Source organism: Chionomys nivalis, chromosome 11 (assembly GCF_950005125.1).
Source record: "Chionomys nivalis chromosome 11, mChiNiv1.1, whole genome shotgun sequence".
Lineage (NCBI taxonomy): Eukaryota > Metazoa > Chordata > Mammalia > Rodentia > Cricetidae > Chionomys > Chionomys nivalis.
Genome location: NC_080096.1, coordinates 39,099,262 through 39,117,847, shown reverse-complemented (window position 1 = coordinate 39,117,847; position 18,586 = coordinate 39,099,262). Strand labels below are relative to the sequence as shown.

General features: G+C 44.8%; 1 protein-coding gene across 4 annotated transcripts in view; it reads right to left on the bottom strand.

The window, feature by feature from the left end:
• Positions 1–801: 801 nt before the first annotated feature.
• Zfyve9 (zinc finger FYVE-type containing 9) overlaps positions 802–18,586 on the bottom strand; it is a 136,440-nt gene continuing 118,655 nt past the window's right edge. For all 4 annotated transcript variants that reach the window (XM_057784647.1, XM_057784646.1, XM_057784645.1 and 1 more), the window contains 5 exons: positions 14,660–14,740; positions 9,248–9,410; positions 6,691–6,796; positions 3,166–3,342; positions 802–1,069 (listed from right to left, as the gene is read on the bottom strand). In XM_057784647.1, coding sequence (XP_057640630.1) covers positions 908–1,069; positions 3,166–3,342; positions 6,691–6,796; positions 9,248–9,410; positions 14,660–14,740 — 689 coding nt within the window. In that variant the 3' untranslated portion in view covers positions 802–907. The remainder of the gene's footprint in view (positions 1,070–3,165; positions 3,343–6,690; positions 6,797–9,247; positions 9,411–14,659; positions 14,741–18,586) is intronic.

Below are 18,586 nucleotides of genomic sequence, written 5' to 3'. Positions count from 1 at the left end.
TGTAGAGGGGAAGGGACTCTGTCGTACGCACTTCGATATTACAGAGGAGGGAGAAAGACGAGACCCCCAGCAAGTCGAGCGGGGCAAGCGTCAGTGTGGGCATGAGTACGTAAGGCTGTATAAGAGAGGACACAGGTTTTTTTGTTTTATATTTACAACTTTCCTGGAAGTTTAAGCAGTTTCTTAGTAAAATGCTCTTTAAAAATATCTCTAGTGTACAGTAAATGAAAATGCCTTGGGAGTTCGTTGCCGGCTCTCACAAAAGGCTCGTTTTACTACCTGCCATTCACTGTGGCAGACCGTGAGTGACTCAGCACTCGACTTTGCTATCCAAACTGCCTGGCTTATACTGAGTTACCATTCCATGGCCAGCAGACAAGAAACCCCTTTGGTTTGATTCAGTCAGTAGCCTGAACAAAAAATCTAAACGTTCTTGTAAGCAGCTGGGGTGTAGCCAGGATGGTAAGTGTAGCAGTGTAACACTCTTTTATGCCAATTCTATACAGGAAGTGCAAAATTGACGCTTCATTGTTTATTTCCTTTCTGCCCCCCACCCCGATCTTGGAGATGGTTGTACCCATATGAGCATTTCTGAGCAAATGATCATAAGAGAGGAGCAGACTTCTTGTCTAGACAGGAACAGAAGGGGGTTAGCTGCAAAGATAGCGTAACTGTTGTGCAGTAAGAAGCTGCCCGGGTCTTCTTGGAGAATGCATAGAAGACTTAAAATCATGGAACATCTGTCCCCCAACCACCCTCCCCACCCTTCCCCCTAAACCCTACTCCCACCCCGTACCCTCCCTACCAATAGTGCTAACAAAAGCCTAATCTTCCAGTTTTAAAGTGCAAATGATTTGGATATGACTGCTGCTGCAACAGGTCTGAGCAGAGAAAACGGAGTCGTCCTCTATGCGATGTTTTCCAGAATGTAGAAGATGAGCTCCATGACAACAGGGCCCTCGCTGAGCTGGCAGGCTCCTCCATGGATGACAGGCACCAAGGCGCTGTCCAGGTCGTTCATGTACTGCGAGGGAAGGGGCTGGCCATTGCTCCCTGCTTGATAGCCAACCTACCAGGAGAGAAGGGACGACAGGTTACTGGACAGGGGAGATTTCTCCAGAGGGCTGAGCCAAGTCCTTTCCCATGAGCTAGACACATGGCAGTGCGTACACATTCTTCCTCTGTTAGCTGTGGGTTACCACTCTGACACCACTCTCGTGAGACCTTGACCTTGTTCCTGAATTCGCTAATGTCCGTTTCCGGGAATAGAAAGGATGAATCAGTTTAGCCTCTGGTTGTAAAAACTAAAGTGAGGAATACAACATCGCATTTTTCTTCAGTCCATGCAGTCACCAACACACCATTTTTTGAGCAACTGAAAACAGAAATTCAAAGATAAAGGGCCCTTTCCCTCAAGAGAGTCAAACTTAGAAAAAGATTTGCTATCCGATTGTTCCACATGAGGGAGCCTCTCTGTCCAGATAGGTTATCAGTACCATGTGAGATGGGAACATGACAGACACTTCACTAGTATTACATGGATAAACTTTTTTTCTAAATTGCATTTAATTTTATGTGTATGGGTATGTGCATGCACCACGGCGCATGTGCCATGAGATGCATGAGGAAATCAAAGGACAGCCTCCCTTTCTCTGAGTACGTGGGTTATGGGTGCCTTCACCCACTGAGCCTGACTTTTGTTATTGTCGGCTTGTCTGGTTGTTGTTGTTTAGAGACAGGGTCTTACACGACCAGACTGGTCTCAAACTTGCTATGCAGCCAAGGATGATCTTAAGTTTTTGATCCTCCGGTCTCCACCTCTGAGAGGCAAAGATACAAGTGTACGTCACTATGCTCGGCTTGCATGGTGCTGAAGATCAATTCCAGGGTTCTATGCATGCTAGGCAGGCACTCTGAGCTACATCCCCAGCCCCAGATAGGCCTTTTTTCAGCCCAGGACAAGACCTTAAGTGAAAATAAACACTGGCTGACGATGCCTAGTGAGGAAATAAAGCCAGACACAGAACTTTTCACCCTGCCCTGATAATCTATTTGATTAAATTCTGCACCAAAAAGCCAGGTTTTCCCCATGTAAGCACCCAGGATAGAAACTGCTTTGGGACAGAATAATTACTGACTCAGAGGGAATATCAATCTGAGCCCACACTCATTTCTTCTTTAAAAATTTCTTTTATTTTTAAATGTGCGTAACGGTTTTGTCTGCGCGTATGGATGTGCAATGTGTGTGCCTGGTGCCCAAGGAGGTCAGAAGAAGTCAAGTCACATCCCCTAGAACTGGTGTTAAGGATGGTTATAAACCACGATGTGGGTGCTGGGAACTGAACCACATTTCTCCAGCCCCCACTCCACTCATTTCTAATAACTCAACACTAAGGACTGAGGGTGGAAATGGTAGCTGGCAAATTTTAGGCACCCAGTGCAGGACCAATGGAACCTGCTGTGAAGAGCTCGGCCACAACAGAGAGATACTAGGACAAGGAACGGGTTTGGGAGGTGAAGACTGGATTGTTAATACAGAGAGCCAGGCATGGGGGCACACACATTTAGTCTCAACACTCAGGAGGCAGATAGGCAGATGGATCTGGACCTCTGAGTTCAAGGCCAACCAGGGCAACTAGTGAGACCCTGTCTCAAAAAATAAACAACAAAAAAAAAAACCTAAGAAAAAGTAAACAAAAATCAAAAACTAGCAAAAAACTAAGTCCCAATGACAAGAAAATTGTTGAGGAAACAGTGCAAACCTAACCAACTAAATGAAAATATTGGCAGCAAGACAAATTTTACTAAGCAGTGGCAACTGCAGATGCCAAGGAACAGGAGCTCGGTCCAGCTGACTAAGAAGACACGATGAGGGACACCTAGAACCTGCCCCTCAGGGGCTGCAGAGCAGTATTCACAGGTGGGCATGGGGGTTTCACAGGGTGACACAAGCTTATCACAGGTAGCAGATCCTGGCCCTTCCTTCCATACCCTACAGTCCTTAGGATCCACATTGCAAATGGCTCTGACCAGAAAGCATATCTGTGCGTGGTGGATGTGAGGTCATTTATCCTCTGGGGTAACTCAGGAAAACTCTCAGAAAAAAAGAAACAAGAACAAAACAACTCAAGGCCAGCTCCAAAAGCTGCCCAAGATGTTTCTTACCTGATCTGAATCAAGCGTCACGCGAAGTCCCAGTTTTGTCATTCCATCCTCCTTCAGAAGCTTCAGGTGGGGGCAGAGGGCGAGGCAGAATGCCTTGGCAACATGCTCGGTCAGTCTGCTGTGATCCGCAGGGTCGCTCAGGCAGTTATGCTGGTCGTCATTTTCTAGGAAAAACACCTATCCCCAAACAAAAGAGGCTTTCACCTTGTGTCCAGGATGTGGAACAAGCAGATTAGCCACTGTGCTTGGGCACCCAGTTCTCTAAGATGTACAAGGTGACCTGATGGGAAGAACATTGGAGAGACGGCTTGGCCAGGAAGGGCACAGGCTGCACAAGCCCGAGTTTACCCTGGAAAGAACCTACTCCTTCATGGGTGCTGTGGCAGGTGTGCCTTACATCATGCATACACAGACACAATAAAATCTTTACAAAAGTGCAGCACCCAAGACAATCCCTGTTTGCCAGTCTCTGCACCCACACTGGCAGTAGCTCTGCTCTCTGCAAACACAGACCACGGTCTAATAGCACTTTCTACTTAGAAACAAAAAGGCTCACATTTGGTACTGTACTTTTTTTTTTTTTTTTTTTTTTTTTGAGACAGGGCTTCATGTAATCCAGGCTGGCCTCCAGTTTATCGTGTAGTCAAGGCTAACCCCAAGCTCCTGATCTTCCCACCATGTACCACCATGTGCAGATGGACTGTGTACTTCTGAAAGGCAATTTAACATGTGGACACTTTTCATAGGGAGTAATATGAGAGTCTAAAATAACAGTCATTGTAGACTGGGGATCTAGCTCTCCACAGATTATTCCAAGTGGGTAAAAGGCAGAGGCCAGGGGCTGGGTGTAGTGGCACATGCCTTTAATCCGAGTCCTGGAGAGGCCTCAGATAGATCTCCATGAGTTCTAGGACGGCCAGCACTGCATATTAAGACTCTATGTCAAAAGAAAAAAAAAAAAAAAGACAAGCTGGGCATGGTGGCACATGCTTTATGGGGCAGAAGCGGGTGGATCTCTCTGAGTTCAAGGCCAGTTTGACCTACATAGTGAGTTCCAGGATAGTCAGAGCTATGTAGAGACCCTGTATTACTCCCTGCTCCCCCACCCCAAAGACAACGATGGTAACAGAGGCCAGGATCCAAGTCTTCTGGAGCCAGAGCTTGTCCCCGTGTTCACACAAGCCATACACTTTGCTGCAGACAGGCCAAGGCACAGAAAAGATGGAACTTGAGACCCAAGACCTAGCCACACAGAAGAAAGGTCAGGAACAAGCCCTTTACTCAAAAGAATTCTAAAGAACTTCCTTCTCATTGGCCAGGCTGATTTCTTGTTGATTGTAGCATGCCTCCCGCCTTAGTTCTCCAAGTCACTGTGACCACAGGCCGTACTGCCAGGCCAGCCTTTAAGGAACTTCAATTTCTGGGTTTGGGAGAGAGCTCTGTTGATGAAGTTCTTGCCTCATATGATGAAGGATGAAGTTTGATTCCTCAGAACCCACATAAAACTAGGAACCTTGGGTGTAGCATTGTGCTCTTGCAATCCCAGTACTAGGGAGGTAGAGACAGGATCCTTGGGGCTCAGTGTCTAGCCTAACTGGTGACTTCTAGGCCGATGAAAGACTGTTTCAGTTGGGCGGTGGTGGCACACACCTTTAATCCCAGCACTCGGGAGGCAGAGGCAGGTGGACCTCTGTGAGTTCAGGCTAGGCTGTTCTACAGAGCGAGTTCCAGGACAGACTCCAAAGCTACACAGAGAAACCCTGTCTCGAAAAACAAAACAAAAACAAAGACTATTTCAAAGGAGTGAGATGATGTTCTTGATGGACACCTGAGGCTGCACATATGTGCACAGGTACACATGTGACACGGTGTGCCTGGGGAGCCACTTCTCTCCTTCCATCTTTTCATGCATTCTGGAAATCAAACTCAAGATTGCCAGGCTCAATGGCAAGGGCTTCCAACCACTGAGCCACCTCACCAGCTCACAGACTGAGTCCTGCTTCTCAAAGGCCCTGCTTTCCTCCTCCTTCCCTCCCTCCCTGTGCACGGAGCGCTGGATGGCCTGGAACACTCTGTGTAGGGTCAGGCTGGCCTTGGACTGGCAGCAATCGTGTCCCTGTCTCCTGAGTACTGGAATTACATCGTGCACCACTAGGCCGGCTTTCCAAAGATCCCATAATGCCTACTTTGTCTCTGTGCATACATATGGCAACTGCCTGACTTCTCTGGATGACATAAAGGGTAAAGAACATAAAGACAAAATTTAAAAGAAAAATAAATATAAATATACAATGCTTACATATTGTTATATACAACTCCTATATGCTGGTCACAAAGGGGCTATGCTATACACAAGGGAGCTAGGCACGCAGCTCAGTGGCAGAACACGTGCTTAGCACTTATGAGGCTCAACCTTCAAGACCACCCCCACACACACCCTGCTGAGAACATTTCGACTTGCTCATATGTGCATGTGTTTAGGGCTGACCACTTGAGAATGGATCACTTGTAACGGGGCTCGTCCTAGAGAAGACTGATTCTTTCTCACCCGGCAGCCATTAATTGCCTATAGCCCTGCATCTAGAGTGGAGACTTGTGAAATTCCCCAGTCCACTTTGTCATGTCAACTGAGGCTGTCATCAAGAGGGTGTTGCTTAGGCGACCATATTGTAGTGCTTTCCTGTCCCACACAGAGGACACTACCCTGCAACAGGCGTGCCAGTCATTGACTCTTGAGGTTTTCCCCACGCCTTGTGGGTAGGGGTTGTGTCTGGTAGGACTTTAAAGATATTAACGGATGCAGGATGGTGGCAGCCCAGGCTGACCTCAAGTTTGTGATCTCCCTGCCTCAGCTTCCCAAGGACTGGGACTGCAGGTGTGTGGGCACATCTGGCTGGCCGATTAAGAGCTGGCTAGATCTGGCTTTATACCAGAAACTTACCATTACTTGTTTGCTTTGTAATTCTGGCAAATCTTACTATGAACTGTCCATCTTTTGAAGACCATGTTATCCAATGGTCTTTGGATGCAGCATGGCATACTCAACGTTCTGAGGAACACAGCACAGAAGGTGTGCCCACCAGAAACAGCCTTCTTGCCTTCCAAAGCAAACACACCTGGAAGTGAGTTCATCAGAGTGCTACAGGCTGCACTTTGGACTTTCTTTCCCAGTGAGCTAAGACAGACCAGAGGGGATTAAATCTAGTAGATAAATGAAAAGCTTTGCTCAGAGACACTTCTTTTTTCTTTAAAAATGTTTACTTTTTTAAAAATGTGTATCTGTCACACAGGTGCCATGCAGAGTGTGAGGAGGTCAGGGGTCGTTTGTGGGAGCTGGCTCTTTCATTCCACTGCATAGGCCCCGAGGATGGAATCCAGATCTTCAGGCTTGGTGGCCAAAGCCTTTACTCACTGACCCATCTCACTGGCTCACCTTTTCCTTCCAAATCAGTCCAGAGTGGGGCTTTGAGCTTAGCACAAGGCTGTGTTGAAAGTAAGGCAAATGCTCCAAGGTTTATTTCTTACCTCTGTCCATCTGATGACTTTTCCATTGGCTTTATACTCGGACCCATGGAATATCTTGACATTGGTTATGGATTCCATGGACTTCCCGTCTATAGGACTCACGGCACTGTGACAGAGGAAGGGGAAGGAGATAGGACATCACATTTCACTACCAAATTCCAAGTGTGTCGTGCTGAAGACATCGGCAGCACGCCATGACAAGACGCAGAATATGCATGTGAAGAAGGGTTATGCACTGGACCTACTCAAGCACACATGCCAGAGGCAGACACTTGCAAGGAGCCATATTTCAAAGCTGACCATAACAGAAGCAGGCTGTTTGCTCACACTGCTCCTTCCCACATCTCTTTAATAACTGCATGGCCACTCACCCAGCTTGGTTCCCCACTCCACCCTCGCTCTAACAACACTGCTCAGCAGCCTTTGGAAGGCAGTGCTGCAGGGGAGGAGAACCTGTCATCCCTGGGTGCTGTACTTCACGTACCAACCCCTGCTTGGAACTTGGGGAGTTTAATGACGTCTGTTATGAACTATTTAAACGACAGACATACACCTTTAATCCCAGCACTCGGGAGGTAGAGACAGGCGGATCTCTGTGAGTGGAGACCTGCCTGATCTACAGAGCTAGTTCCAGGACAGACCCCAAAGTTACAGAGAAACTCTGTCTCAAAAAAAAAAAAAAAATACAAAAACGAAACAAAAAACTATTTAAAGCTGGGGATTTGGCTCAGAGGTAAGAGAGCTTGCTCACAAGGCAGAAGACCCGAGTTCTCTCCCCACTAATAACACATAAACAAACAATAGCCCCAGTGCTGTGGGAAGCGACAGAGCAGACGCTACCATCACAGATCCTCAGACTCAGGTTCCGAAATACAAGTTTCCTTGGACAGTTATTTCTTCTTCAAAATATAGTAAGTAAATTAAATATATGGAGATACACATTTACTGTAAAAAGAAAACAACGACTGACAAAGATTCTAAACTCTTTTTTTAACAATGTTTAAACCTGTTAATTTTTTTGGATCTTTTTATTTTGTTTGAGACAGGGTCTCACTATGTAGTCTGGTTGGCCTGCCTCTGCCTTCTGAGGGCTGGGATTAAAGGTGTGCTCCATCATGCCTGGCTCTGTTCTTAGTTCTCTAGACATCAAAAGCTAAATCGTCAAGATGGCTCAGCAGGGAAAGGCGCTTGTGTGCAGGTCTGGCAACCTAGGTTTAATCCCTAGAATCTACATAAAGGTGAAGGAAAGAACCAACTACATATGTGCCAGGGCAAGGCCCTCTCTTCCCCCAAATACATCAATGTAAAAAGAGAAATCTAAGTTGGAGAATGGTAAATACTGCAAGCTTTGCTGTATATGAAGAGAGAACTGCACAGCAGGGCTGGAATACAGACAGTGGCTGGAGAAAACGTTCTGAGACAGTGGGGATGCTAGCAGGGCATCGCGAGGAAGAGGGCAGGCTGAGAGCAGCACACACAGAGGTCTGGGGAGGAGGAGAGGCTGAGGAAGGAAGACTGCCTTGAGACATAGAGAATTCCAGGCCAGCTTGGGCTATAGAGTTCAGCCCTGGCTCAAAACAGCAAGAAATGTAGGCCCTTAAGAGTTGACAAGTGGTGTTAAATTCCATCTTGAAAGACACTAGAAGCCATGGGTGGTCTGACAGAAGAGTGACATGCCCCTGGCAGCTGTGTTAGAGACTAGAGACAGATCAGAGAGAAGGACTTCAATGAGGGACACACAGGCTACTGTCCAGACTGAGGGGTTAAAACTGGGTAAGCTGCTTTCTGTACTAGGATGGTGGCAATGGAGGTGGGAAGAGCCACTGTGATGGGATACACGTTCTGAAACACGGCAAGCCGGATTTACTGTTGGGCTAATCATGGGGTAGAGCAAAAAGAGAAGTGTCAAAAATGAATCCAGGAATCCAAGGTTTTAGTGTGCGGCATTAATACAGAGTTTGGCTTTGAAGCCCAAGAGGACGGTCTTAAATCAGTCTTGCCATGTCTTAGCTTTACGGTGCTGACGAGTCATCAGCCTTTAGGTACCTGCTTATTCAAACGAGGACACCCGTCCTATCAAATGGTAGTTAACAGTGCAGATGCTTCATACCCCAAAGGCGTGCAACTTTAGGAGACCTGTGTTTGCTTCACTGCCTTATCTCTCCCTTAATACAGACAGCGAATCCTTCAGAGATCAAGGAAGGGGCTGGAGAGGTTGCCCAGTGGTTAAGAGCACACACTGCTTGCCGAGGAACCAGGTTTGGCTCCCACTAGGTAGGATAGATGGCTTCCGGTCACCTGTAATTCCAGATCAAGGGGAATTTGAGGCCTCTGTGTTCATGGGCACCACAGTTATGTACACAGGCATATACACAGACAATTAAATTTAAAAAAATGTTTAAAAAAATTTTTTTTAAAAAAAGAAATCAAGCTATAAACAGAAATGAAGAATTCTGTTACATATTCCTTTTTTGAGGCAGGCTTCTAGTGGATCTGAAACGCAGTGTGCACAGCAGACGAAGCCTGAGCTGCCCCGACTGCTCTGAGGCCCACTCACCCTTTGTTAACTTTCTTGTCGTCATCCACCCACTGGATATGGATCTGCTCCTGGGGCTCCTCCGCATCCGCCTTCCCACAGGTGATGGTGAAGTCCTTCATCTCCCGAAGTGCCTGCCTCAAGGAATCCATGTTCTCAGCAGTGATCTGGACCATAACGCCATCTAAGAAAGTCAGCATGAAGATAGACAGATGGACACAGTGCAGAGCCAGAGAGGGGGGTGGCTGAGACACAGAGTCTAGTGTCTGGCAGATCCTCTGATACTAAACAGAAGCTTTACAAAGCCAACAGACACAAAGACGTTTTCTTTCTGAGCTAAAACCCTTACTAAAAAAGCGTGAGACAGAGGCAGGCGGATCTCTGAGTTCGAGGCCAGCCTGGTCTACAAGAGCTAGTTCCGGGACAGGCACCAAAGCTACAGAGAAACCCTGCCTCGAAAAACCAAAAAAAAAAAAAAAAAAAAAAAAAAAAAGCGTGAGAGCCAACATGGAGATGTCCTTGGCTTTAGCAGGGCACATTCCTTTCAGACCCCGTGGAGTGTTTCTTCTGAGATGGCTCAGAGGGAAACTTGCTGCTCTTCAGGCTCACAGAGCACTTGATTCCCCTTTGCCCTCTTACAGTGTGTGGCCTTCTCCATCTCTCTTAACTTCTACCATGACTGCCTAGTATATGAATAGCCTCCCTGTAAGTATTTGTTTTAAAAATTACTAAACAGCAACAACAATAAAACAAAACAAAGTTTGACCAGGTGTGGTGGTACAGACCTTTAATATCAGTACTTGGGCAGTAGAGACAAAAGGATCTAGTTTGAAGCTTGCCTGGTCTACATACATAGAGAGTTCCAGGCTAGCCAGGGTTACATAATGAGGCCCTGTCTCAAAACAAAACAACAACAAAAAACAAAAATAAAAACTACTATGGTAATTTGAATATAAATAGCCCCATCTGCCTTTAATCCCAGCACTTGAGAGGCAGAGGCAGGCAGAGCTCTGAGTTTGAGGCAGCCTGGTCTTCATGTCGAGTTCTAGGACAGCCAAGCTGTACAAAGAATCCCTGTCTCAAAACACAACACAATGGAACAAAAGGGGAAAAAAATTAAAAAAATGGCCCCATTTCCTCATGTATTTGTATGCTCAATCCTCCAATGATGAACTGTCTAGGATTAGGAGGCATGTCCTTGGAGGAAGTGTGTCACCTAGAGAGGACTTTGAGGTTTCAAAAGCCCAAGCCAGGCCCAATGTCTGTCTGTCTGCCTGAGGCAGGTAGCTCTCAACTATTGCTCCAGTGCCTACCTGCATGCCACCATGCTCCATACCATGATAATGGACCCAACCTCAGAAACCGTAAGCAAGCCTCCCCTAATTAAATGCTTTCTTTCATAAGAATTGCCTTAGATATGGTGTCTCTTCATAGCAATGTAACTATGATTACTGCATACAGAATTACAGTAGTAGGTTAGACTAAAAATGAGTTTTAGATGAAATACATGACCAACAGATGGTTAGCTATTTTTCACTCTGAGTTTTCTATTTTGACCTATCTGAGTCAAACAATGTAATTTTGAGAGTAAAACATCACATGTTGAACATTTTTCTGATTTGTTGCCATATTTATACACATAATCTTGTCATAAAATAATTTCTTTAATATTTAATTATACTATATTAGATACACTATGTATTTAATTTTAATTATAAAATAACTTCATTAACACAATTCTTCTAAAAATTACTTATCTGTTTTCTGTGTGAGGGGGAGGTCAGAGAACAACCTTCAGGGGTCAGTTTTCTCCTTCCATCACACGGGTTCTAGGGATCCACTCATGTTATTAGACTTGATAATATATACTTTTACCTACTGCGGCTCCAACACAGGCCAGTCTAAGCTACATAAGACCCTGTCTCAAAACACTGAAGTTGGGGGAGGATTCTGGGGAGTTGGAATGGATATGTTCAGGATACACTGTAAGGAATTAACCATTATATTTTAAAAAGAGTATTTTAACTAAAAAAAGAAAAAAAGAGTATTTTTAATTATATTTATTTAAGGGTGTGTGTTAATGACAGTGCACACGAAGTCAGAGGATAACTTGCAGGATCAGTTAGTTCTCTTTCCTTCCACCATGCAGATCCCAGGGATGGAACCCAGGTCATCGGGCTTAGTGACATGTGCCTTTATTCACTGAGCCAACTCACAGGCCCAGGAATGTTTTTCTGTGAAAATGAACCAGTTTAGCATAGTAGCTCATTCCTGCGATCCCAGCACTTGGAGGCTACTGACTGAGGGATGCAAGTTCAATTCTTTTTTTTTTTTTTTTTGGTTTTTTGAGACAGGGTTTCTCTGTGGTTTTGGAGTCTGTCCTGGAACTAGCTCTTGTAGACCAGGCTGGTCTCGAACTCACAGAGATCCGCCTGTCTCTGCCTCCCGAGTGCTGGGATTAAAGGCGTGCGCCACCACCGCCCGGCCACCGCAAGTTCAATTCTAACTGTGCTACTTGGCAAGTTCCAGGCCTGCCTGAACTACATAGTATGACCTCATCTCAAAGACAATAACAGTACCGGGAAATGGCACAGTGGTTAAGCACACTTACTGCTCTTTCAGAGGACCCAGGTTCAATTTCCAGCACCCACATAATGGCTCACAACTGTCTGAAACTCCGGCTCCAAGAAATCTATCACTCTGTTCTGACCTCTTCCGACCCCAGGCATGCATGTGGTATATATATACACACATGCAGGCAAAGCACTCACACATGTAAAACAAACTAGATAAATCCTAATAATAAAAATAATAATTACTAAAAGACTTCCCCTGAGCTGGAGCCCTACAATGCCTCACAGCAAGCAAAGCTGTGTCTTACCCAGGCTGCTTGAAAGTAACAGTTTGATTGGACAGCTTGTCTCATAGACTGCTTTCCCAGTGTGCATGATGCCTTGGATTTGATCCCAAGAAATTCCTGTACCAGGGATGGTGGTGTAAGTACTTGGGAAGGCAGAGGAAGGGAAACCATAGGTCCAAGGTCATCCTTGGCTACACAATGGATTCAAGGCCACCTTGAGGCGCCAGGATCCTGTCCTTTCTTCTCGTTTAGTTTTTCCCTTGTTATGTTACAGTCATTGACTAAGTACTTTTTTCGTTGTTGTTGTTTTTCAAGACAGGATTTTTTAGTAAAAGCCCTGGCTGTCCTGGAACTCACTTTGTAGACCAGGCTGGCCTCGAACTCACAGAGATCCGCCTGCCTCTGCCTCCTAAGTGCTGGGATTAAAGGTACGGGCTTCTACTGCCCAGCAGCTAAGTAAAATTTTTTAAAATGTGCTGTAAACTTATTTTTCTCAAGATTTATAGTTTCTTAGAGCAGGAATGTTTACTACATTTAAAGTAGTAAAAATTTATTTTTACTGTAACACCCATAGTCCAGTAAGAATCTATTCTTACTATATTATTAAAATGTAACTCAACAGTATCATCACTATTATGTTTTGTTTTTTGTCTCTTTAAGAGACAAGCCCACTCCCGGTGACCCATGCCCCCCTCTCGTCATCTTGACTCTCACTGTCCCCTCTTGGCACACGTGAGTTCCCTCTCTCCTGTTCCCTTTCTCTGTCTCTCTCCTCTTCTTCTCTTTCTTCCTCTCTCCTCTAAGTAATAAATACCCAATTCTATTCTGTACGATGTGTCTATGTGCCTTCTACCCGCCGCCTGCTCACCCCCCAGGCTTGCTGGGACCAGCCTGCCCCACCATGCACCAGCCCGCTCGGGACCCTCTCCGAGTTGCTCAGGATGGTAGCCGTCTCTGCCTGGTACTGGCTGCTCTGTGGGCCTCTGCCTGCCTATTGCCGCAGGGGATCTTGCAGCATTTTTAACAATCACTGTTGAACTGGTTTTGATCTGTTTAGAACTGTTATAACAGGACTTTGCCAGTAATTGGATTTTTTTGAGTTCAAGGTTATGATGTATACATAGCAAGTACCAGGCTAGCCAAAGCTACATAGTGAGACCTTGTCTCAGAAAATCAAACCAAACCAAACACAAAACTATAGCAATATAATTCAACTGCACTCTTAGGTGTAAACAAATCCCAGCTCATGGCCACATACATTCAATTATAATATAAAGACACAAAACTTCCTGTTATTACTTCATCAGGAAGTGGAATCTTCTCTTTGCCCCACCAGCACTACAGCGCTGGGAAGGTACACTAGAAGAGCCTCCTGCTGGGGCACAAAAGGCAATGCAGTCTCTACAACCCTCTGGTGAACACTACTGGTCTCCAAATCAACCCAGGATCTAGACAGATATGTGAAAAATATCTTCAGGGAATTCTGTTTTATTGCTAGAAAATAACTCTGTGCCTTTAAGTCATCCCAGCTGAGACCACCAAATGTCCTGGAGCAGAGTGGACCTCCCCTCTTGGGACTATCCTGCCACAGTTCCTCTGCTAAGGAGTCGGCAAGCACGATAGAAACTGCTTTAGACCATCAAATCTGGAGAGATTTGTAGTGTAACAATAACTAGACCAAAATACAGTAGGGAACAACAATGACAAAAAGAAAATAAACAGCAGGCTGGCCTGCCTTTCGAAGGTGTTAATTAGCCTCTATCAGGGTGAGCCATGGCTAATTACAGCACACTTCATTCTGCACTTCGACGATAGTGGCAGTATTTCTATGGGGAGGAGGGAGGGACATCACCTACACTCTTGAAGATCTGCAATATGGTATCCGTCCCTATATTACAAGCCCTCAGACACCCTATATCAAAATGAACGGTCATTTCTGACATTTCACCAGTGTCTGTGGTACCTGTACTTATCCCCTTCTTTGGAGAACTAGACAACTGCATGCCAGGCTTTTGTAAAATTAGTTAGACTGGTCTGGAATTCCTGGGTTCTAGTCAGTTCCAGTTACTTCCTGCCTTAGCCTCCTGAGTAGCTATACTACAGGTTACAGATTGTGGTCTGAATGAAAATGGTCCCCACAGACTCACAGGTGTAGTCTTGTTGGAGGAAGTGTGTCACTGGGGGGTGGACTTTGAGGTTTTAGAAGTTAAACAAGTTCCAGTGGCTCACTGTCTCTTCCTGGTGCCTGCAGATCCAGATGTAGAACTCTTAGCTACCTCTCCAGCACCATGTCTGCTTGCACGCCACCAGGCTTCCCACCTCTGAACTAGCCAATTAAAAGTTTCCTTCATAAGCGTTGCTGTGGTCATGGTGTTTCTTCACAGCTATAAAACCCTAAGACAGACATCTACAGCTCAGTGTCAAGCCCCCCCCCCACTGTTTCATCTAGGATGAGCATGCATGCCTGCCTCCGTTTCCCTGTACATCTGGTCTGTGCAGCAGGTTTAGAGCTTACTTTTCAGCTGTACAATCAGGAAAGAACTGAGGCACAGGAAATAACAATCATCCTTTACCTTCCACAATACTGGACTTGGCAAGGTATCCTGAAGAGGACTTCAGAGCGCCACTGAACACAAAGAAACTGGCACCAGTCACTGTAACAGACATAGAAATTGATTAGTGAAGACAGGTCACTGAGATGAGCATTGGGAACAATAATGAGGTATAAGTGGGGAATTCCAGATATCAACACACAGAAAACAAAACACCACCACGTGCACTAACCAGTTAGTTCAAATGTTTACCATATGCTTGTGAGAGAAATTTAAGATACAATCAACCCTACATTCTGTTGTACTCTTCCTCAAACAAGAATCAAACCACCTGGCTGGTCTGATGTTTCTATTTGCTTTTTGGAGACAGGGTCTCACTATGTAGACCAGGCTAGCCTTGAACTCACAAGGAACTACATCCTCTGTCTCCCAAGTGCTGGGATTAAAGGTGTGTATCCCTCCCAAGTAGTTATTTTTAAAATATTTATTTATTTATTTATCATGTATACAATATTCTGTCTGTGTGTATGCCTGCAGGCCAAAAGAGGGCACCAGACCTCATTACAGACGGTTGTGAGCCACCATGTGGTTGCTGGGAATTGAGCTCAGGACCTCTGGAAGAGCAGTCAGTGCTCTTAACCACTGAGTCATCTCTCCAGCCCCAAAGTAGAGTTATTTTTAAAAGTCTATTTAGAATGAATATTTAGGGTTGGGAGATATCTCAGTTGGTACACTACCTGCTATATAACCATGATAACCAGAGTTTGGCTCTTCAGCACCCATGAAAATTTGAGGTATAACAGTGTCCATCTGTAATTCTAGATAGCAGGTGGGGACAAGCAGCTCCCAGGAACTCACTGGCCAGCCATCCAAGCCAGTAAGCTCCAGGTTCAGTGAGAGATCCTCTTTCAAAACAAGTCAGGGGTTGGGACAGGGGCTGGCTAGATGACTCAGTAAGTAAAATCCTTGCCACCAATCTGGTGACTTGATTTCTATCCCTGGGACCCATGTGTCAGAAGGAGAAAACCTATTTTCTGAAATTGCTGTCTGACCTAAACACAAATACAATAAATAAATGTTAGAGAAACAACACAAGAATAAAACAAAACAGTGAGCAAGTAATTAAAGAAGATACCTAAAGCTGACTTCTGATTCCCACATAAAGAAGTGCCAAGTAAGTGCATATATATCTACATGCACGTGAGACATTCACATGCATTCACATATGCACACACTCATGCACACACGCATGCACGCATGCGTATCACACTACACTACCACCATCTCTCCAGAATGGAAAGGATATGCACTTACAACTTATATTGCTCTTATTTTCCTGCACTTTTGTTTGTGATAGGGTTTCTCTGTGTTGTCCCTACCTGTCCTGGAACTCACAATGTAAACCAGGTTGGCCTTGAACTTGAAGATCTACCTGTCCGCCTCCAGAGTGCTGGGATTAAAGTCATTTGCCGCCACCACCACCCAGTTATTTTCCTACATCTAAAACTGGACTGAACTAATTCAATTTCTTACTGATTGTTCTTATAATACATCTAACAGGCAGCAATCCAGCCCTTGTCAGACACTCCTAGTTACAAGGAGACACAAGGCAAGCATCCTATCTCTGAACAACTCTCAGAATTACAGAGCATGAATCAAATTGAGCCAAACACGGCTCCCTGTAACACCTGCCCACTGGAGCTGGCTCCGCAGGTCGTCATCACCACCCCCATCACTATGGCTTCCAAGGCCCACGTGTGTAGATAACCACTCTACATTAGGTTTCCCTAGCTACCTCTTAACTTAATGGTTCCAGTTTGGTAGCTTTAGAGAATAAACTGAACCTTTATTTTCATATTTAAAAAGAGCTAATTTTTACTCTTCTTCTAAAGTATGTTCCAGGATAAGCATGTGTATTGTATTGAAACAGTCTTCCTTTCACCTGTGTCCTGACTTCTCAGAGGTCTCAAATCATCTTCTAGATGCCGCCGACTTTTATCAGAATTTTTCATCAATGATATCCAGAACATTTTTCAGTATTCTAGACATATCTAACTAATTAGATATAACTGACTAATAGGGAACACTGTGGATTTACCACCGTGCTCAATTTTGGATTTTTTAAAATATTTATTTATTATGTATACAATATTCTGTCTGTGTGTATGCCTGCAGGCCAGAAGAGGGCACCAGATCTCATTACAGATGGTTGTGAGCCACCATGTGGTTGCTGGGAATTGAACTCAGGACCTCTAGAAGAGCAGTCAGTGCTCTTAACCACTGAGTCGACTCTCCAGCCCTATCTTGGATTTTGTATTTGAAAGCACACATACTAAATATTTTTATGCTCCCACTAATCAATTGACTTTAATTATATATAAATTGAAGACAATGACCACCACTATTTCAGACTAGAGAATGCTTCACAAAACACACTAAAGGAACAGTTTCAGGAGGACTTGAAGGGAAATAAGGTTTGTGGTAGAATGGATTTGGGAAGAGCTACACATCACCCTTCTCTCCATCCACTGTCAAAAGCTGGAAGGTACCATGTTGGGTGGCTGGAACTTATTTAATACAACTTTCCCAGATTTAATACTTGAGTGAATATTTTATTTAATTACTTATTTTTTGTTTTGTTTTGTGTTTTTGAGACAGGGTCTCTCTAGACAGCACCATGCCTGACTATGTGGATATTTCAAACCACAGGACCTGAGGAACACTTTGGGCACTGCCACCTGAACAAGTTTTCTTGAATTTGAACGTATTCTAGAACCACTTGGGCATCTTTAAGTCCCACCTATGAGCAGTCTTCCTTTGCAAGTGGTGAGACCATACCCCAGGCTGCACTACACCGAAGGTCTTCCCTGAGCTGCAAATGCTACTGGCATACTCTCAGTACACAGCCTAATCTCACCTTCAGATACCAATGTTGGCCTCTCAATATCTGAAGATAGTTCTTTTAAAAAATATTTACTTTTATTATTTAAATTTTGTGTGTGTGTGTGTACTTGAGAGCGTGCAGGTACATATATAAGCTAGAGGCACCGGATTCTGGTGGAGCTAGAGTTACGGGTGGCTCAAACTTGCCCTGTCTGAGTACAGGAAAATACTAAGGTATTATGAAGAAGCTCTAGGGAGCCAGGCATAGGTGGTGCACACCTTTAATACCAGAATGCAGGGGCAGGCAGATTTCTGAGTTTGAGACCAGTCTGGTCTACAGAGTGAGTTCCAGAACAGTCAGAGCTACACAGAGAAACCCATCTCAAAAAACAGAAAGAGGGGATGGGGTAGAGAGGGAGGGATGGAGGAAGGGAGGGAGGGAGGAAGAGAGGAGGAGAGAGAAAAAGGGAAAGGGAAGGAAAAGAGCTGTATGGGTTCTTAACTGCTGAGCCATCTCTCCAGCCAAAGATAGTTCTTTTAAGACAATTCCTGTTACTCGAGTAGGTAAAGCAATCCTGAAAATATACTTGAAAAGATTATTGTGTGGTCACGTATCTACTAGAAAGTAAGTGGCAGGAGCCTGAGATATCCACTGTGCCAGGTGTGGTGGCCAGAGACTTCAATCCCAGCACTCAGGAGGCAGAGACAGGAGGATTTCTGAGTTCAAGGCCAGCCTGGTCCACAAGATGATTTCCAGGCCAGCTAGGAATACATGGTAAGACCCCATCTTAAACAATAGTAATTAAATTAAAATAGGGGTGGGAGACATTACTCAATGGTTAAGAGCATTAGCTGCTCTTCCAAAGGACCCACATGGTGGCTTGCTACTGACTGCAATTCTAGGCCCAGGAGAGCCAATGCGGTTTTCTGGACTTTGCTAGAACCAGACATACATGTGATGCGCAGACATACATGTAGGCAAAACATACATACCTGTATAAATAATAATAACAACAACAACAACAATAATAATAATAATAATAATAATACATACATACATACATA